Raw genomic sequence first — 18,430 nt, 5'->3', positions numbered from 1 at the left:
ACAATAAATCCCTAGACAAAAAGGTTTGTCCCAGATGAACCAAAAGAGTTGGGAAAGCAAGTGAAACAGTAGCTAGTAGAACTCAATGTACTTTCCACATTTCATTTATTCTCCAAGACATCTTCAGAACATATTGACAATAGTACACCTCAATTTGACAGCTCTGAAACCACATTACAAGAGAATCCCAATGCAGAATTTGATGTCCAAAACTATAAGTGTTCTGTAAACAAGACAGAAATAAAACAAACTAAATTTTAAAATACATTCTAGCAGAACAAACAACCTATATAGGTGCCAGCCTGAGACTTTCACATGCAGATATCTCAGGCTAGCCCCAAGGCAAACATCCAAAACAGATGTCAACAAACAATAGCCATCTGCACCCCTTTGGCCCATGTCTGTCAAACAATGGAGGAGAGAGCCTCTCAAATCAATTGATAATGTGTGAATCAAAGCCTGATCCACACATACATGACAAAGCTGAGCTGTACTGGTTACATATCACAGCATGCTGGAAAGGACAATGTGAAGAAAAAAATATCCAAGCCAACGCATTGGGCCTACAGTTTGGGTCAGCCATGTTGCATTAATCAGCCATAAGTTATTGGGAAAGTGTTGTTCCATGCTTCAATCATAGTATGGGTCTAGGCTGCTGGGTCAGGAGGAGGCCGAAGCGTTTCTTCAGGGTCACCCGGTGCCTGGAGAACTTGTCATCAGGCGAAAAGCGGGCAGGATGGGCAGAGCTGGTGGGCTGGCCCAATAGATCCACCTTCTGTTGAGCCACGCCATGGGAGAACGTGAGGAAAGAGGGGTGAGAATATAACAGATAGCATGAACAAGTAGCCTTGTATAACTTGTCACATAGCTAGGATTTTAGTGTTTGACAGGCCCATTTTCTACATACAAGTTGTAGGGCTAACTAGCTATTTAAATCAGGACCTAGTTACAATAACACCATAACGGTCTACACACAATGTAATAACACATTCCGTGAAAAATGCATTAAAATACTGAAAATGTAGCCAATGTGTATAGAGCAGACACGATTCTATTCCACATTGAATACTGCTAAACGTTACAGTAGTTAAGTTAAATTAAATAAAAAGTAGCTTGCTAAACATACCTTCAATGTGTAAACTCTCTCCCCATTCTCGTTCAAATAGAATTGCAGGAACATCGTGGTAAATAACTTGTGCTTTTTAAGTTATAAACACATTTACTGCACCGACCAAAGTGGACTTGTTCACTTTTATTTTACAGAAAATGTATCCGTAACGTTCCTGCGCTCCACGTGCAACTTTTTGTCATTTGGTAGAAACTAAAAAGCGGATATCCGTAAGCAAAAGGATAGCTCTTCCGCAAAGCAAATCGGGAAAATGAGTTTTATTTACAGTTTTCATACTTGGAAAGAGTTTTCGTATTATAATAGTTTATAAACACAGTCTGTACAACATTATTATAATGTTCTGTTTATAAAAGAGTTTTTTTTTGTCCCCATAATGTTTGATCATCGTAACTATCTGAGTTAGAATCAGAACTCGAAATGTTTATTTTCGAAACAAAATGAACGAAAAATGCAAAATGATAATTTGCGTGTGGGCACAGATTGCAAAACATCGTCCAAAACAAATGCCATAACAGGTGAGTTTATATATATATATATATATATATATATATAGCTTCTCAAGTTTTTCTGATGATTAATCAAATTACCCAGTGGGATATCAATGTATTTTCCCTATTATGCTGGCTTTAAATACATCAGATTCGCCAGTCTCTATCATGAGGCGGCCTGTCTGTGATAGTTTATGACACTTACAAAGTTAGCTTTATTACATAGTTTACATAGTTGTTTTCGATGCAGCTAGATCAGTGATGTCCGGGGTGGAGGGCGACGACTCAGTCAGGGTCTCGTCCAACCGGGGGGACTGGGACGAGGACGAGTCAGTCAGGGTCTCAATTTAATGTTGCTAGTTAGAATAATAGAATATTAGATTGTAATTTCGAAATTTGGGTGCGTATTAGCAGTCACTCAATTAGCCCATGTCAGCATTTTTTAGATTGGTCAATTATTCAAGCGGCCAGCAATCTAAACTTGTAACCTAGTAAGCATGGTCGAATTACCGACCAGGGTGGGGCCCATTGATCATTCATCAGTTATCATATTAAAAACTGCAATCATTTGCTTCCACCCTATGGCAAAATGTGTAGAATTGCAGGAATTTAATTGATAAAATAGCAATACTTCTCCCAGCCCCACTAGTTGTAATAGTCCTATTTCAGGGAGAGATTGAGACGCTTACTGACACTCACTAAACAGAAACTCCCAAAGTTACAGTAAGTTTAGCATGATATCAAATACTGTGTGTTTTGGCAGGTGCAAAAATTCAAATTCTTGACCGATCCACTTTTGTAAACAACCCCACAACCCACTTCTTTACCCCAGGAGGAAGGAGAAGGAACATCATCTCCCATGGACCTTGGCTATACACAGACAGCATCCATACCAACTCCTCTTCCTCATACATACCCGGATGAATCGAAGTCTGTAACGGCACAGGTAGCAAACCCAGACTGTGGGGTGGACTCGGAAAGGCCCATGTCTGAGTCAGAGCCACCACCTCAGATACTATGGGAATCACACCCTGCACAGACGGTGTCTATTTCACCACTTCCTAACATAGACCCGGAGGAATCAGAGTCAGTTCTGAAGCTGGAGACAGCCCCATGCCCCGAGGTGGACCCCGAAAACACAAACTCTGACTCAGTTCCATGTCAGACACAAGAGGAATTCGACTCGGCACAGAAACCATCAGAGCAGCGAGATCCAGTCCCAGGTTTGATCCTGCTGACCGATCTCTCCTTTCCAACTGTGTCAGAGACAGCACTGTGTCTAGGACCAGAACTAGACCCATATGACATGAGGGGCTCTGAGGATCCCATATCTGCTTCAGAACCACTTCAGATAGACGTGGAACCAGACCCTGAGTTGGCGTCTATGCCCAGGCCTACTCCTCATCTTCACATAGATTCCAGAGAGCTAGAGGCTACGCCGAAGCTGGGGCCAGACCCAAGCCCTGACACAGACTCAGAAAACCCAAGATCTACAACAGAGACACCGCCTGAGCTCCAAGCGGAGCCCGACCCAGCCGAGATACCTTCAGAGCAGCCGGCCACAGCATTGACCTCTATGTCTGAATCGGAGGTTGACCTGGCCTCTCCAGCTGTATCATGTTCAGTGTCATGTGTTGGACAACCAGACTTGTGCAATGGGATGCGATCTGAAAATCCCATGCCTGCCTCAGAGCCACTTCAGATAGAGATAGAAAAATGTCCTGATCTGGTTCAGATACAGGCTAATGATCCTCTACCTCACCTAGACTCCCAGGAATTTGAGCCGGTGCCACCTCATCAATCCGACCCAGCACAGACAGGCCTACAGCCAGAACAGCCAGCCCCAGTCTCACTGACTGTCAAGACTGAGCCCGGTCTCTCTTCTCTGGCTATATTGTATCCAGCAGCATACATCAGACAAGAACCAGGTGTAGAGACTCTGCAGTCTGACTCACAGGGGAGGGACAGAATCCTTGAAAGTTCCCACCTGCGATGTCTCCAACCACAGACTCAGTCTCTCCCATACTTTCCACCCATACAATCACCAACATATTCACCCATGCGGCCTCAGCAGTCTCCATCCATATCGAATGGCCCTTGTCCGATGATCTGTCACTCAATCCTTATCCCTAGCTGCCCTCCCCTGGATCTCCCATCAGACTTTCCTTCATATCACCCCCAGATGAACCATAACGGCCCTCAACCAGGCCCTAATCACCCCTCACTGACCCCTCAACCGAGGACTAATTTCCTCTCACTGGCCCCCCATCTACGCCCGAACCACCTCCAACCACCACCGGACTTCCAGCTCGGCCCAGGCCTACCCGGTCATCTCCCTGGGATGGCTGGTTCCATCGCTGGTTCCATCCCTGGTTCCATCCCTGGTTCTATCCCCAGCCAGCCCCAGGCCTGGTGTCGCAGCGAGGGCTCCTCCTCCCGGGGGATGTTCGAGAACTACAGGTGGTGGCAGAACCTCCGAGACATAGCCAGCAAAATCTACCCCGACAGTGGACCTGACGCAGAGGCCCTGGCCTGCTTCTTCATGTGAGTTTTGAGGTTGCGTCTGAAATGGCACCCTTTTCCCTATGTAGTGCACTATTTTTCATAGAGCCCTGGACAAAAATTTGTGCACTCTATAGGGCACTTTCCATCCCCCTTTCCCTTAACTATTTTTTTTAGCTAGTTTTAATGTAGACTCTTGCTCAGTGACTTGGTGCTGTGTATTGTTTTGGTAATATAGTCTTTATTACCACGTAATAACTGAATATAAATAGAAACCTTGTATCTTATTGACCTTTTATTTAAATTTTTGCACTGTCACTATGCAGACTCACAGGGCCCTACTCACTCACACACACAGTGTCACTCCAACACACACAAACACTCACACCATCATCTGCTTACTCACACATAATATGCATTTATACCGACTCTACACACACTCTACACTGCTGCTACTCTGTTAATCTTATATCCTGTTGCCTAGTACCCTTACCCCTATACATATCTACCTCCATCTCTCCAGTTTTCCTGCACATTGTAAATATGATATTGGAACTGATCCTGTATATAGTACCCTTACCCCTATACATATCTACCTCCATCTCTCCAGTTTTCCTGCACATTGTAAATATGATATTGGAACTGATCCTGTATATAGTACCCTTACCCCTATACATATCTACCTCCATCACTCCAGTATTCCTGCACATTGTAAATATGGTATTGGAACTGATCCTGTATATAGTACCCTTACCCCTATACATATCTACCTCCATCACTCCAGTATTCCTGCACATTGTAAATATGGTATTGGAACTGACCCTGTATATAGTACCCTTACCCCTATACATATCTACCTCCATCACTCCAGTATTCCTGCACATTGTAAATATGGTATTGGAACTGACCCTGTATATAGTACCCTTACCCCTATACATATCTACCTCCATCACTCCAGTATTCCTGCACATTGTAAATATGGTATTGGAACTGACCCTGTATATAGTACCCTTACCCCTATACATATCTACCTCCATCTCTCCAGTATTCCTGCACATTGTAAATATGGTACTGGAACTGACCCTGTATATAGTACCCTTACCCCTATACATATCTACCTCCATCACTCCAGTATTCCTGCACATTGTAAATATGGTACTGGAACTGACCCTGTATATAGTACCCTTACCCCTATACATATCTACCTCCATCTCTCCAGTATTCCTGCACATTGTAAATATGGTACTGGAACTGACCCTGTATATAGTATGCTTACTTGCTACTTGTGTTCTTCATATGTTTATATCTTGTGTTCTTGTTCTACCTTGTTATTAATAGTATTACACTGTTATTGATTACTGCATTGTAGGGTTTTGAGTTAGCAGGAAAGACATTTCACTGTACTTGTGCATGTGACATTAAAACTTCAAAACTAATAGTCTCTGAGTAGAGGACCTGCGAGTGAGAGTTGTAGAGGGTTTTGTTACAGTTTTGGCTACATAGTTATTGACCGTGCTACCCCTAACCCTGTGTGTGTGTGTGTCTCTCTTCAGTCCAGTGATTCGTTCCCTCTGTCTCCAGTACCCCTCGCTCCTCTTCACCCAGGGCATCAGTATAGCGGTGGGAGAATGGGGGAAGCTCTCTAACTACGACCGTATGGAGTACTATCACTTGGCCCAGAAGTGAGTCCACAGTGTGTGTGGTGCGTGTGTGCATGTCAGTCAGTCAGTGTGTCTGTGTGTGTCCTCACAAAACACAAGATGTCATTCAACTTTGGCACAGTTTTTAAGACACACAAACAACTTTTGAAAGAAGTGTTAACACTGACATACCATCCAATTATTACCCTCACAGTTTGTACAGATTTGTAACTCCCATAGCCCTGCACCTAAAGAGCAATCTGGGATTGGTTCATCCATTTTTATACTGATATTGCCATTGATTCCATCCCCCAGATTGCTCCTTTAAATGTACTTTTCGTGTTAACGTCAACAGAATGTTCTCATAAAAGATGGAATGTTTGATTAGATTATCAAATAAGTGGGTAACTGCATCATTGTGGAATTACATTGAAGGCTACTAACAAAGATACCCTACTGAAGATATAAAGATATGAATCATGTGGAAAGAGTTTATTTATCCATTTAGATTCAATTTACATTAGTAGTTTCAAGTCTTAATGTCACATGCACAAGTGCAGTGAAATACCTTTCTTGCGAGTTCTAAACCCAACAATTCAGTAATCAATATCAATGTAGTACTGAAAATAACACAAGGTAGAACAAAAACACATAAGAAATAAAAAAAATAAGAACACGAGAAGTATTTAAGCTATACTGAACAAAAATCTAAACACAACATGCAACAATTTCAAAGATTTTACTGAGTTACAGTTCATATGAGGAAATCAGTTAATTTAAATAAATGCATCAGGCCCTAATCTATGGATTTCACATGACTGGACAGGGGCTCTGCCATGGGGGACCCTGGGAGGGATCAGGCCCACCCCCTGAGGAGCCAGGCCTAGCCAATAAAAATGAGTTTTTCTCCACAAAAGGGCTTTATTACAGACAGAAATACTCCTCGGTTTCATCAGCTGTCCGGGTGGCTGGTGTCAGACGTGTAATGATCATGCTGTTTAATCAGCCTCTTGATATGCTACACCTGTCAGGTGGATGGATTATCTTGGGAAAGGAGAAATGCTCACCAACAGGGACATAAAATTGTGTGCACAGAATCTGATAGAAATAAGCTTTTTGTGCGTATAGAACATTTCTGGGATCTAACTAGGCAAGTCAGTTGAGAACAAATTATTAGTTACAATGATGGCCTACACCAGCCAAACCCAGACGACGTTGGGCCAATTGCCCTATGGGACTCCCAATCACGGCCTGATGTGATACAGCCTACATGCTGCATTTATGTTTTTGTTCAGTATATATATATATATATACACAGGGTCTGTTCCAGTACCATATTTACCATGTGCAGGGATACTGGAGTGATAGAGGGAGATATGTATAGGGGTAAGGTGACTAGGCATCTGAATAAATGATAAACAGTAACAGCAGTGTATATGATGATTGTATGTGAGTCCGTGTGTGTAGAGCCAGTATAAATGTGTGTGAATGTTGTGTGTGTGAGCAAATTGTGTGCGTGTGTGAGCAAATTGTGTGTGTGTGTGTGTGTGTGTGTGTGTGTGTGTGTGTGTGTGTGTGTGTGTGTGTGTGTGTGTGTGTGTATAGAGTCCAGTGAGTGTGCAATGAAAAATGTAAATACAAGGGTCAACTCAGATAGTCCATGTAGTCATTTTGTTAGATATTTAGCAGTCTTATGGCTTGGGGATAGAAGCTGTTCAAGAGCCTGTTGGTGCCAGACTTGATGTACTGCTTGCTGTGCAGAGAGAAGTCTATGACTTGAGTGGCTGGAGTCTTTCTTGGCCTCCCTTTCACACCGCCTGATATAGATGTCTTGGATGGCAGGGAGCTCAGCCCCAGTGATGTACTGGGCTGTTCGCACCAGCCTCTGTAGCGCCATGTAATAGAGGGCGGTGCTGTTGCCATACCAAGCAGTGATGCAGCCAGTCAAGATACTATCAGTGGTGCAGCTGTAAAACTTTAAGGATTTGAGGGCCCATGCTAAACCTTTTCAACCTCCTGAGGGGGTAGAAGCGCTGTCACGCCTTCTTCACGACTGTGCGCGTGTGGAACAGTTTAAGTCCTTTGTGATTTGGACACAGAGGAACTTGAAGCTCTCGACCCGCTCCACTGCAGCCCAGCCAATGTGGATGGGGGCGTGTTCTACACCCCCTGTTTCCTGTCGTCTGCGATCAGCTCCTCCCTCGATCAGCTCCTCTTTCTCTAGTATCTCTGAATGTAATTAGATTACAAACACTTGTCACATAGCTTGTCAAAACATGCTGTTTGTGGCCCTAAATGCCATGGGTGCATCCTAAATGGCATCCTATATCCTATAAAGTGGTAGTATGTACTATACACTTCTTTTGACCAGAGCCCTATTGGCCCAGTCAAAATTAGAGCATTATGCATGCGAAACAAGAGAATTGGACGACCTGGTAATTGATGCTCGGTTTCTGGTTGTTTCTCATAATATTTTACCAATATAGTAGTGCACATACATTTTGATCACGTTAAAGTATGTTGGGGAATAGGGTGTCATTTGAGGTGTCTTGTGTGTGTGCTTGTGTGTGTGTGTGTGCGCTTGCGTGTGTGTGTGTGCTTGATCATCTCTAGATTCGTGGAGCTTGAGGTGGAGGAGGTGACAGCTAAGGAAAGGTCAAAGGTCATACAAAGGTCACCGTCAGGTCAGAGTGGAGCCCAGGCTGAGTTGAAAGGTCAGGATTCCTGCATGCTAACTACCACTGAGAGGTCACAATAGGTCACCAGCAATTTCACAACATTTTCCGGATTGACTAACCTTCATGTCTTAAAGTAATGATGGACTGTCATTTCTCTTTGCTTATTTGAGCTGTTCTTGCCATAATATGGACCTGGTTTTTACCAAATAGGGCTATCTTCTGATGGGCTGAAACGCATCAAGAAGGAAAGAAATTCCACAAATTTACTTTTAAGAAAGCACACATGTTAATTGAAATGCATTCCAGGTGACTACCTTATGAAGCTGGTTGAGAGAATGCCAAGAGTGTTCAAAGCTGTCATCAAGGCAAAGGGTGGCTATTTGAAGAATCTCAAATATAAAATATATTTAGATTTGTTTAACCCTTTTTTGTTTAGCATATGTGTTATTTCATAGTTTTGATGTCTTTACTATTATTCTACAATGTAGAACATTAAAAAAAAAGAAGAAAAACCCTTGAATGAGTAGGTGTTCTAAAACATTTAACCGGTAGTATAGTTAATTATATATATAGTTAAAGTGATTAACCAAAAAGTGAATTAATCATTTGTATCAACGAATGAAGCCACATGGTGTGTCAACTTTATGATGGTCTCTCTTTCTCTCCCTCTTTCTCTCTCTCTCTAATTCTCTCCCTCTTTCTCTCCCTCTTTCTCTCTCTCTCTAATTCTCTCCCTCTCTCTCTAATTCTCTCCCTCTTTCTCTCTCTCTCTAATTCTCTCCCTCTTTCTCTCCCTCTTTCTCTCTCTCTCTAATTCTCTTCCTCTTTCTCTCCCCTCTTTCTCTCTCTCTTTCTCTCCCTCTTTCTCTCTCTCTCTAATTCTCTCCCTCTTTCTCTCCCTCTTTCTCTCTCTCTCTAATTCTCTCCCTCTTTCTCTCCCCTCTCTAATTCTCTCCCTCTTTCTCTCTCTCTCTAATTCTCTCCCTCTTTCTCTCCCCTCTCTAATTCTCTCCCTCTTTCTCTCCCTCTTTCTCTCTCTCTCTAATTCTCTCCCTTTCTCTCCCTCTTTCTCTCTCTCTCTTTCTCTCCCTCTTTCTCTCTCTCTCTAATTCTCTCCCTCTTTCTCTCCCTCTTTCTCTCTCTCTCTAATTCTCTCCCTCTTTCTCTCCCTCTTTCTCTCTCTCTCTAATTCTCTCCCTCTTTCTCTCCCCTCTTTCTCTCTCTCTCTAATTCTCTCCCTCTTTCTCTCTCTAATTCTCTCCCTCTTTCTCTCCCTCTTTCTCTCTCTCTCTAATTCTCTCCCTCTTTCTCTCCCTCTTTCTCTCTCTCTCTAATTCTCTCCCTCTTTCTCTCCCTCTTTCTCTCTCTCTCTAATTCTCTCCCCTCTCGGCAGGTTACACGGGGAAGAGCAGTGCCACCACGTCAGCCAAAGGGACAGAAACCAAATGCAACACAAGAGTTAACCAAGCCAAAGACAAAGCTCAGAGGGCCGCTAAGAGTGGCAGTGGTCCTAGAGTGTCCCGTGGTCGCCGACTAGGGAAAGTGGACATCAAGGTATTGACAAAAGTTACTGGAAGCTACACTTGTAGGATATAGAGACTGTCCCAAAAGGACCCAGTCACTCTTGTCAGATGCTTTAGTTGCAGTTAAACTTTATTCATTTGGCATGGCCGTGTAGAATGTTAAACAAAGGCAAACAATTTGTCTTCTTTCCTCAAGGTCCTGGAGGAACGTGCCCTCGGGGAGTACACGGCAGCCATGGAGGCCCTCCTTATTGACCCCACCGGGGTCAGGGAGAGGTTAGAGGTCAGAAATCAAGAGGAAGAGGGGGATGAGAAGAAGAATGATGAGGAAGAGGAGGGAGGAGGAGATGGGGAAGGCTCGTTCACAGAGTACCTAAATGAGCTGTGCAGTCAGAAGGAGTTTGTCACTAAGGTAATGAACAGACAAAGGAATTGATGTGATGTCTATTTTTCTTACAATCATAAGCATTTCCTGGTGGATTCTGTCTTTTCAGTCTTATACATCGTATAGTTTGATGATGGAGTTTTAAGGTAACGAACAACAGTTGAGAAAAAATAAGAAACCTGCACACTGCTCTCGCTGGTATCCCTGCTATTTTTACATATCGGCCTCAAGGCCTTCGTCTGAGCTTTTGTTAGTGTTTGTAATTTGCAACCTTATGTAGACATTGCTCCACCCACATCCTATAGCTCCTCCCGCTAGCCTCTGGTGTAAACACAATAGAGTCAATAGACTTGTTTTCCAGTGTGGTCCTCCATCCATCGTGGATGATGTTATTGTTTCTTTTTCACACATGATAAGCTACTATTCAAACAACAGTTGAATTCTGTGTTTCCTGTAGGTTGCAGTGGTTGATATGTGGGGTTTTGATACCATCTCTCTGTGTTTCCTGTAGGTTGCAGTGGTTGATATGTGGGGTTTTGATGCTACCATCTCTCTGTGTTTCCTGTAGGTTGCAGTGGTTGATATGTGGGGTTTTGATGCCACCATCTCTCTGTGTTTCCTGTAGGTTGCAGTGGTTGATATGTGGGGTTTTGATGCCACCATCTCTCTGTGTTTCCTGTAGGTTGCAGTGGTTGATATGTGGGGTTTTGATGCCACCATCTCTCTGTGTTTCCTGTAGGTTGCAGTGGTTGATATGTGGGGTTTTGATACCATCTCTCTGTGTTTCCTGTAGGTTGCAGTGGTTGATATGTGGGGTTTTGATACCACCTCCCCTCTGTGTTTCCTGTAGGTTGCAGTGGTTGATATGTGGGGTTTTGATACCACCTCCCCTCTGTGTTTCCTGTAGGTTGCAGTGGTTGATATGTGGGGTTTTGATGCCACCTCCCCTCTGTGTTTCCTGTAGGTTGCAGTGGTTGATATGTGGGGTTTTGATACCACCTCTCTGTGTTTCCTGTAGGTTGCAGTGGTTGATATGTGGGGTTTTGATACCACCTCCCCTCTGTGTTTCCTGTAGGTTGCAGTGGTTATTATGTGGGGTTTTGATACCACCTCTCTGTGTTTCCTGTAGGTTGCAGTGGTTGATATGTGGGGTTTTGATGCCACCTCCCCTCTGTGTTTCCCTCGCAGGTCGGAGCAGTGCTGGATTTGCAGTACCTGTCTTCTCTCCTCACCTCAGACCCCAATACCATCGACCTCCGAGCACAGGAGGAGGCACAGGTGTTACAACGTGCTCTATCTCTCAATAAAAGTCAAACAAAGAAATGCTTTGATGTAGCCTATTTCATTGGTGTGTCTCCTGTCCCTCTCTCCTCACAGGTGGATCAGGAGATGCCAGATGTACCTGCCAGTGTTACTTGCAGTGACCCAGAGGACTACGCTACCCACACTGCATCTGAAGTCTGTACTGCACAACAACAGGCCCCGTCACTCACAGAACACAGAGAAGCTCTGAGCCCACCTATGACATCATATGAATTACAATTCGAGAGGCACTGCAGGTCTATGTCCACCAGTATTCATCGTAAGAGCCGTTCAACTTCAAACTACGATAACCACAATGCACCTGACCACGGGCCTCCATTGTTCATACAGACCCAGGACGGTTGTACTGTTAGTTACCTCATCCCTCCTACCCCTTCACCGTCTGGAACTTTCCAACTGGCAACCTCACAGGACGGCATGTTCCAGCTTCAAGGTCCCTGCCCTCCTCCTCAACCTGGGAACAACTACTCCCACAATGCACCATTCCCAATGCCCACACCACACCTCCGAGCCTTCCCTCTGCCACCTCTACCTGTTAGTCACAAAAATGACAACTACCACAACGCACCACCACCGCAAGGGTTTTTCGTCCTACCGGAAAACTATTCCACACTCCCTACACCTATGGCAGGCCAGGATGCATTTCAGATGTGTCCTCCACAACGTTCCAGGCACTTTGTGTTCAGTGAGGACAGCCCTGAGGGTGGACCCTTCATGTTTATTCCTATGGGAGATTATGTCCCCCACAATGCACCACTTCCGATGATGATGAACTTCCCCTCCCCATTTCCTTTCTCTGAACATCAAATCCTGAGTTATACTCCTAGTAACCAGACTTCCCAACAGACACAGTATCATTATCCAAACAATACTATTGCTGTGACTGATGTCTACTATCCCCCAGGAGCTTTGCCTGTAGAAAATGAAAACAATCAGAATCTTTATATAACAACTGGGCCTAATACAGCCTATGAAGCTATATTGTCACATGGTCATAGCTCGTCAATAGAACTACCCGCCGCCATCTTGCCTGTTGTGGGCAGCAGTGGTCAATATAGAACAGGACATTCAGCCTCAAACTTTGTGGTTCAGGAATCAAAAGACCCACTCTCAATCACTTCAGTCCTTGACCTCCAGGGCGGTCCTCTGCAAGGGGATCTTCTAGCCTCCGAGCCCACCACATCCTCAACCACGTCTGGGGTACTCAACAACCTGCACCGGATTAAGTCCGATCAACAGAACTACAACCAGTCAGGTCAACAAAACTACAACCCCCGGAACGAGGCAAACTTGTCTGTCCCCTTAAATACGAGTAAAGATGGGTCAACCTTCACGATCCTGCCGCAGGAAAGAGAGGAAGATGGAGTGATGGAGGGAATGAGTGAAGAAGAAGAGGACTCGGGCGACTCCACCGCGGGGAAAGTGGGAGATGTGCCGAAACAGGAGGATCTGGAAGAAAAGAAAGAAGAGGAGGGAGGGAGAGAAGAAGGAGTAGTACTATCACCCATCCAGACATATCCTTTCCCCTCACCTCCTCCTGTCTCTAGTCTAGGCCCGCCTACTCCGATTGCATCCCCCGGCCCTTTCCCTCTGGCGGCTTATCACGGGGGCAGGAGGATGTTGACGGAAAACCCACCATTCCACCCCCCTAACCTGAGACTCCTAGCCATGGCTGCACTCATCCACTCTGTCTCTTCAACGCCCCCGGAGGGCCAAGGAGACGACAACAAGGACGAGGGTCAACTGAACTGGAAGCCCCAGGATCCTCGCCCCTTTCAGCTGTCTCACCCTGCCCGGGACAGGGACAGGGTCACCCCCCCTTTAGGCCATGGGGATGGGGATACCCCCTGCACCGTACCCATCCAGTCCTTCATCATGGCTGTCTCCTGCTCCACCCCCAGAGGCGACCCCTTCCTGGATGCTCACCTGACAGGCTGGGTTAGGGACACCCCGAACCCGGCAGGTGAGGGAGATCCAGAGCCTCTACCTCTATGGGCTACTGCCTCTCTCTCAGACCCCACAGAGGAGCCTCAAATTGGGGAAGGGAGTCTGGAACACAGGCCTCAGCTGGAGGAAGGTCCTAGACTGGATGTGACTGGGAGAGGAATGGAGGTGGAGGCAGCTGACAATGGAGGTGAGGAGGAATGGAGGGTGATAGACACTTCGTCATTCGACGGGCCCAACACTGTAACATCTGATAGTTTCAATGCTAAAATGTTAGACTGTGTGAATAGTTCAGCTTCAGATGGCAACAAAGCTGAAGCTTCAGACATGCGTATCAGTTCTCAAGCTTCAGACATGCGTGTCAGTTCTCAAGCTTCAGACATGCGTATCAGTTCTCAAGCTTCAGAAATGAGTATCAGTCCTCAAGCTTCAGACATGCGTATCAGTTCTCAAGCTTCAGACATGCGTGTCAGTTCTCAAGCTTCAGACATGCGTATCAGTTCTCAAGCTTCAGACATGCGTATCAGTTCTCAAGCTTCAGACATGCGTGTCAGTTCTCAAGCTTCAGACATGCGTATCAGTTCTCAAGCTTCAGACATGCGTATCGGTTCTCAAGCTTCAGACATGAGTATCAGTCCTCAAGCTTCAGACATGCGTATCAGTTCTCAAGCTTCAGACATGCGTATCAGTCCTCAAGCTTCAGACATGCGTATCAGTTCTCAAGCTTCAGACATGCATGTCAGTCCTCAAGCTTCAGACATGCATGTCAGTCCTCAAGCTTCAGACATACATGTCAGTTCTCAAGCTTCAGACATGCGTATCAGTTCTCAAGCTTCAGACATGCGTATCAGTCCTCAAGCTTCAGACATGCGTATCAGTTCTCAAGCTTCAGACATGCATGTCAGTTCTCAAGCTTCAGACATGCATGTCAGTTCTCAAGCTTCAGACATGCGTATCAGTCCTCAAGCTTCAGACATGCGTATCAGTCCTCAAGCTTCAGACATGCGTATCAGTTCTCAAGCTTCAGACATGCATGTCAGTCCTCAAGCTTCAGACATGCATGTAAGTCCTCAAGCTTCAGACATGCATGTCAGTCCTCAAGCTTCAGACATGCGTATCAGTTCTCAAGCTTCAGACATGCATGTCAGTCCTCAAGCTTCAGACATGCATGTCAGTCCTCAAGCTTCAGACATGCATGTAAGTCCTCAAGCTTCAGACATGCATGTCAGTCCTCAAGCTTCAGACATGCATGTAAGTCCTCAAGCTTCAGACATGCATGTCAGTTCTCAAGCTTCAGACATGCATGTAAGTCCTCAAGCTTCAGACATGCATGTAAGTCCTCAAGCTTCAGACATGCATGTCAGTTCTCAAGCTTCAGGAATGGACCGTGCCAACGTTAAAGCATTAAATATTATTGATCTTAAGGTGACAAATGTGTCTGAAACAAATCCTCCAGACAATGTCAACACTCAGGCAACTAACAGTGCAATTGTTCAAGCAACAGACACAACCATCACTGAAGAACCTTGCGTTACTAACTCTGGAAGTTCAGCCACTGTCAACGAAAAGCTTACAGACGTGATCACAGCCACCGAAGCCTCTGGTATCACTGAGTCATGTAGTTCAGCTGGTGGCAACAAACCATCGCCAGACTCTCCTGCTATTGACTGTGTGAAAGAGTTCGCTGACCTCAGTACAGTTCCTATTATCACTCAGGTGGACTCAGACATAGAGAGCTCACCGCCATCCATAAGCAGCAGAGATCCTGGATCAACCCTACTGTCAGACTGTATGAGTGAGACAGTTGAAGAAGCCTATCCTAGAATGGAGGAAACATGGAACCAGCCTATAGAAGGGGTGAACTTGGATGAGTCTATGTCCGATAGTCAGGCTTCCATACCTGGGCTGCTCCACCCTCACTCTGCCTGGGATGAGTCCACTCCACTCCCCCTGTGTCTGGAGGCTACAGGGGTCAACAGCGACCAGCTCCAGTCATACATGCCCAGGGACAGCACAAGGGAGATGGCCAACATCTCTACCGCACACACCCTCCTCACCCTGGGGCAGGTTGAGGTGGACCACTCCCTCACCCCAGCGTCTCGTGGAAGTACAGAGGGACAGATGGAGAGTGATGGAGAAAGAGAAGACGGGGTGGAGACAGGAGAGGAGGCAGAGATGGAGGTAAAAGAGATGAAGCAGCAGAAGAGAGACACTGAGTCGGAGGTAGAGACCACCCAAACCGGTCAACAGGCAGATGCAGATAGAGGGAATACAGAGAGGAGAGAAAGAGAAGAAGATGAAGAGAGAATGAAGGAGAGGAACGAGATCGTTGGAAGACTTGAAGAGCCGTCAAAGGCGAATCCAAGCAGAAACAGCAAGAGGTCAACTAGACATCAGAAACAGAGAGATAGTAGACGGAGGAAGGACACCATGAAAACAGAAGAGGGGAAGAAAGAAATAGAAAATGAAAAGGAGGTAGTAAAGAAAACTGAGAAAATAGAAATGAGGGAAGTAGCAGTTAGAGAAGAAGAAGAGGGGGAAGTAATAACAACCGAAAACAAGATGGAAGAGAAAACAGAGAAAAAGAAACAGAGACCGTCAAGGAAAGGACGAGAGAGACAAGCTGTGAATAGAGAACAGGCTGAAGAGAAAGAACAGAGGAGTGACAGAGCGGTGCAGACGGAGTTCAAGGCTGCTACTGCTCCTAATATTAACACTGATAAAGTGAAGGTGACACTGAAAGAGCCTCAACAGCGTCAAGGCCAGAAAACGGAGGCAGACAGAGAGACGTTGAAACAACGGGACGAGGCAAAGGATAAGACACAAAAGCCAAGTACCATGACAGGACCTATGATAAGAGCAAGGAGGAGTAGCAAAGCTGCAGAGAAGGGGAAAGAGGAGTCGTCGAAAAGGGCGAAGAAAGAGACAGAGAAAGAGGATGAGGCAAAAAGGACAGAAAAGCCCCATTTTATCCCAAGTCCTATGATAACCACAAGAAGGAAGAGCAGAGCAGCAGAGAAGGAGAAGCCCAAACCAGGAAACACAATGAATAAAGTGACATCTGTAGAGATGGATGAAGAAGAGGGCGAGGGAAAAGAGAAAAGATCTGAAAGGCCCAGAACTCTAACTCCTGTGACAAGAAAGCAAAGAAAAGATGCAGAAGGGAAAAAAGAAGGGAAGCCAAACACAAAGAAAGAGACAGGTGGCGAGACAGAGAAACAAAGGGATGAGGTAGAGGAGAGGACTGAATACCCCTGTCCCATGACTAGTACTGCGACAAGCCGTATGATCACAACTAGAGGGAACTGGAGAGCTGAAGAGTGTAAGAAAGAACAGAATCCGCACACAGCTCAAAAAGAGGCCTTGGCTACTACCCCTAATATCTACACTGATAAAGAGAGGGAAGAGGGAGGGAGAGAAGAGAGGGAGGACGTACCAACCTCAGGGAAGGTGACGTGGAGAGAGCTCAGTCCTATGACAAGAAGGAAATGGGGAAAGAACGACGTGGAAAGGAAAGACAAGAAGGAGCCGAGCACAGCAAATATGGAGATAGATGGAGAGATGGGGGAAAAGGAGAGAGAGACGATTGAGAAGCCTAGTCTTAGACGTCCTGTGACTAGAGCAAGAAGGAAGGATGTAGAGGGAAAGAAAGAGGATAAACCAAAACCAGCAGAGAAAGAGACAGGAAAACAAGGGAACGAGACAAAGGAGGAGAGGACTGAAAAGTCTTCTCCTATTCCAAGTCCCATGGCAAGAACGAGGCATGATAAAGCCGTAATGGGCAGGAAGGAGCAGAAGGAAGAGTTCGCAAACACTGCAGAGGAGGAGATGGGGAAACAAGGGGACAAGGTGGAAGAGCAAGTGACAGAAAATCTGAAAAGTAAAACTATCGAGGGGGAAGGGACTATCGAGAATGATGCATTCGTAACCAACAGGGGTCTAAACCGTAAAGGAATGAAAAGGAAGGCGGGAGAGAGTGGGGATATGGGAGGGAAGAAGGAAAGACAAGTAGTGGTTCAATCTGAAGAAGGGAGCCATTTAGGTCTAACGGAGGAATCCACCTCCTCCTCCAAAGGAAAGATAGAGAAGGTAGAAACCGATGCTAAGATAACAGGAAACAGAGGGACAACAGAAAACAAAATAGAGCTAAAGACCATTCCAGCATCCAGAACCAAACACAGTGAAGGGAAAAGGGAGATAGAAACAGTTCTGTCCCCTGTAACTGAACGGAGGACAGGAAAAACAGAGGGAGGAAAAAGAAATGGAGAGACCATTCATCCTCCCATCCCAGACAAGCTCAGTAAAGTGGAGGAGGATGAACCAACACAGGCAGAGGGTCACACATCTGACGAGGAGAGAGAGAAAGTGGAACCCAAGAGAAAGCCAGAGATGGACAGAGCGAGAGAGAGATGGAGCCAGAGAGTGGGTAAAAGACAGAGACTGAATGAGAAGATAGAGAAAGTGGAACCCGAGAGAAAGCCAGAGATGGACAGAGCGAGAGAGAGATGGAGTCAGAGAGTGGGTAAAAGACAGAGACTGAGTGAGAAGAGAGAGAAAGTGGAACCCGAGAGAAAGCCAGAGATGGACAGAGCGAGAGAGAGATGGAGCCAGAGAGTGGGTAAAAGACAGAGACTGAGTGACAAGAGAGAGATGGAGCCAGAGAGTGGGTAAAAGACAGAGACTGAGTGACAAGAGAGAGATGGAGCCAGAGAGTGGGTAAAAGACAGAGACTGAGTGACAAGAGAGAGATGGAGCCAGAGAGTGGGTAAAAGACAGAGACTGAGTGACAAGAGAGAGATGGAGCCAGAGAGTGGGTAA

General features: G+C 45.6%; 2 protein-coding genes across 2 annotated transcripts; one reads left to right on the top strand and one right to left on the bottom strand.

The window, feature by feature from the left end:
• Positions 1–86: 86 nt before the first annotated feature.
• Positions 87–1,332, bottom strand: LOC109906372 (H/ACA ribonucleoprotein complex subunit 3-like). The gene is made up of 2 exons (XM_020504052.2): positions 1,127–1,332; positions 87–775 (listed from the first exon to the last, which is right to left on the bottom strand). The coding sequence occupies exons 1-2, from the start codon at positions 1,178–1,180 to the stop codon at positions 635–637; spliced, it is 195 nt and encodes a 64-aa protein (XP_020359641.1). The 5' UTR covers positions 1,181–1,332; the 3' UTR covers positions 87–634.
• Positions 1,333–1,406: 74 nt separating this feature from the next.
• On the top strand, positions 1,407–18,283 carry LOC109906194 (uncharacterized). Its single transcript, XM_020503826.2, has 8 exons — positions 1,407–1,644; positions 2,450–4,161; positions 5,673–5,801; positions 8,373–8,473; positions 9,831–9,991; positions 10,157–10,372; positions 11,534–11,623; positions 11,723–18,283. Exons 2-8 carry the CDS (start codon positions 2,477–2,479, stop codon positions 18,281–18,283), a joined length of 8,943 nt encoding a protein of 2,980 aa, XP_020359415.2. The 5' UTR covers positions 1,407–1,644; positions 2,450–2,476.
• The last annotated feature ends 147 nt before the right edge of the window (positions 18,284–18,430 follow it).

This window comes from Oncorhynchus kisutch, linkage group LG16, assembly GCF_002021735.2.
Source record: "Oncorhynchus kisutch isolate 150728-3 linkage group LG16, Okis_V2, whole genome shotgun sequence".
In the NCBI taxonomy this organism is placed as follows: domain Eukaryota; kingdom Metazoa; phylum Chordata; class Actinopteri; order Salmoniformes; family Salmonidae; genus Oncorhynchus; species Oncorhynchus kisutch.
This window is presented reverse-complemented; position numbering and strand designations above follow the sequence as displayed.

Coding starts and splice junctions, on each gene's coding strand:
- LOC109906372 (XM_020504052.2), bottom strand. CDS start 1,180: ATGTTCCTGCAATTCTATTTGAACGAGAATGGGGAGAGAGTTTACACA. Junction 776..1,126: donor AGAGAGTTTACACATTGAAG/GTATGTTTAGCA, acceptor GTGGCTCAACAG/AAGGTGGATCTATTGGGCCA.
- LOC109906194 (XM_020503826.2), top strand. CDS start 2,477: ATGGACCTTGGCTATACACAGACAGCATCCATACCAACTCCTCTTCCT. Junction 4,162..5,672: donor GCCCTGGCCTGCTTCTTCAT/GTGAGTTTTGAG, acceptor GTCTCTCTTCAG/TCCAGTGATTCGTTCCCTCT. Junction 5,802..8,372: donor TACTATCACTTGGCCCAGAA/GTGAGTCCACAG, acceptor GATCATCTCTAG/ATTCGTGGAGCTTGAGGTGG.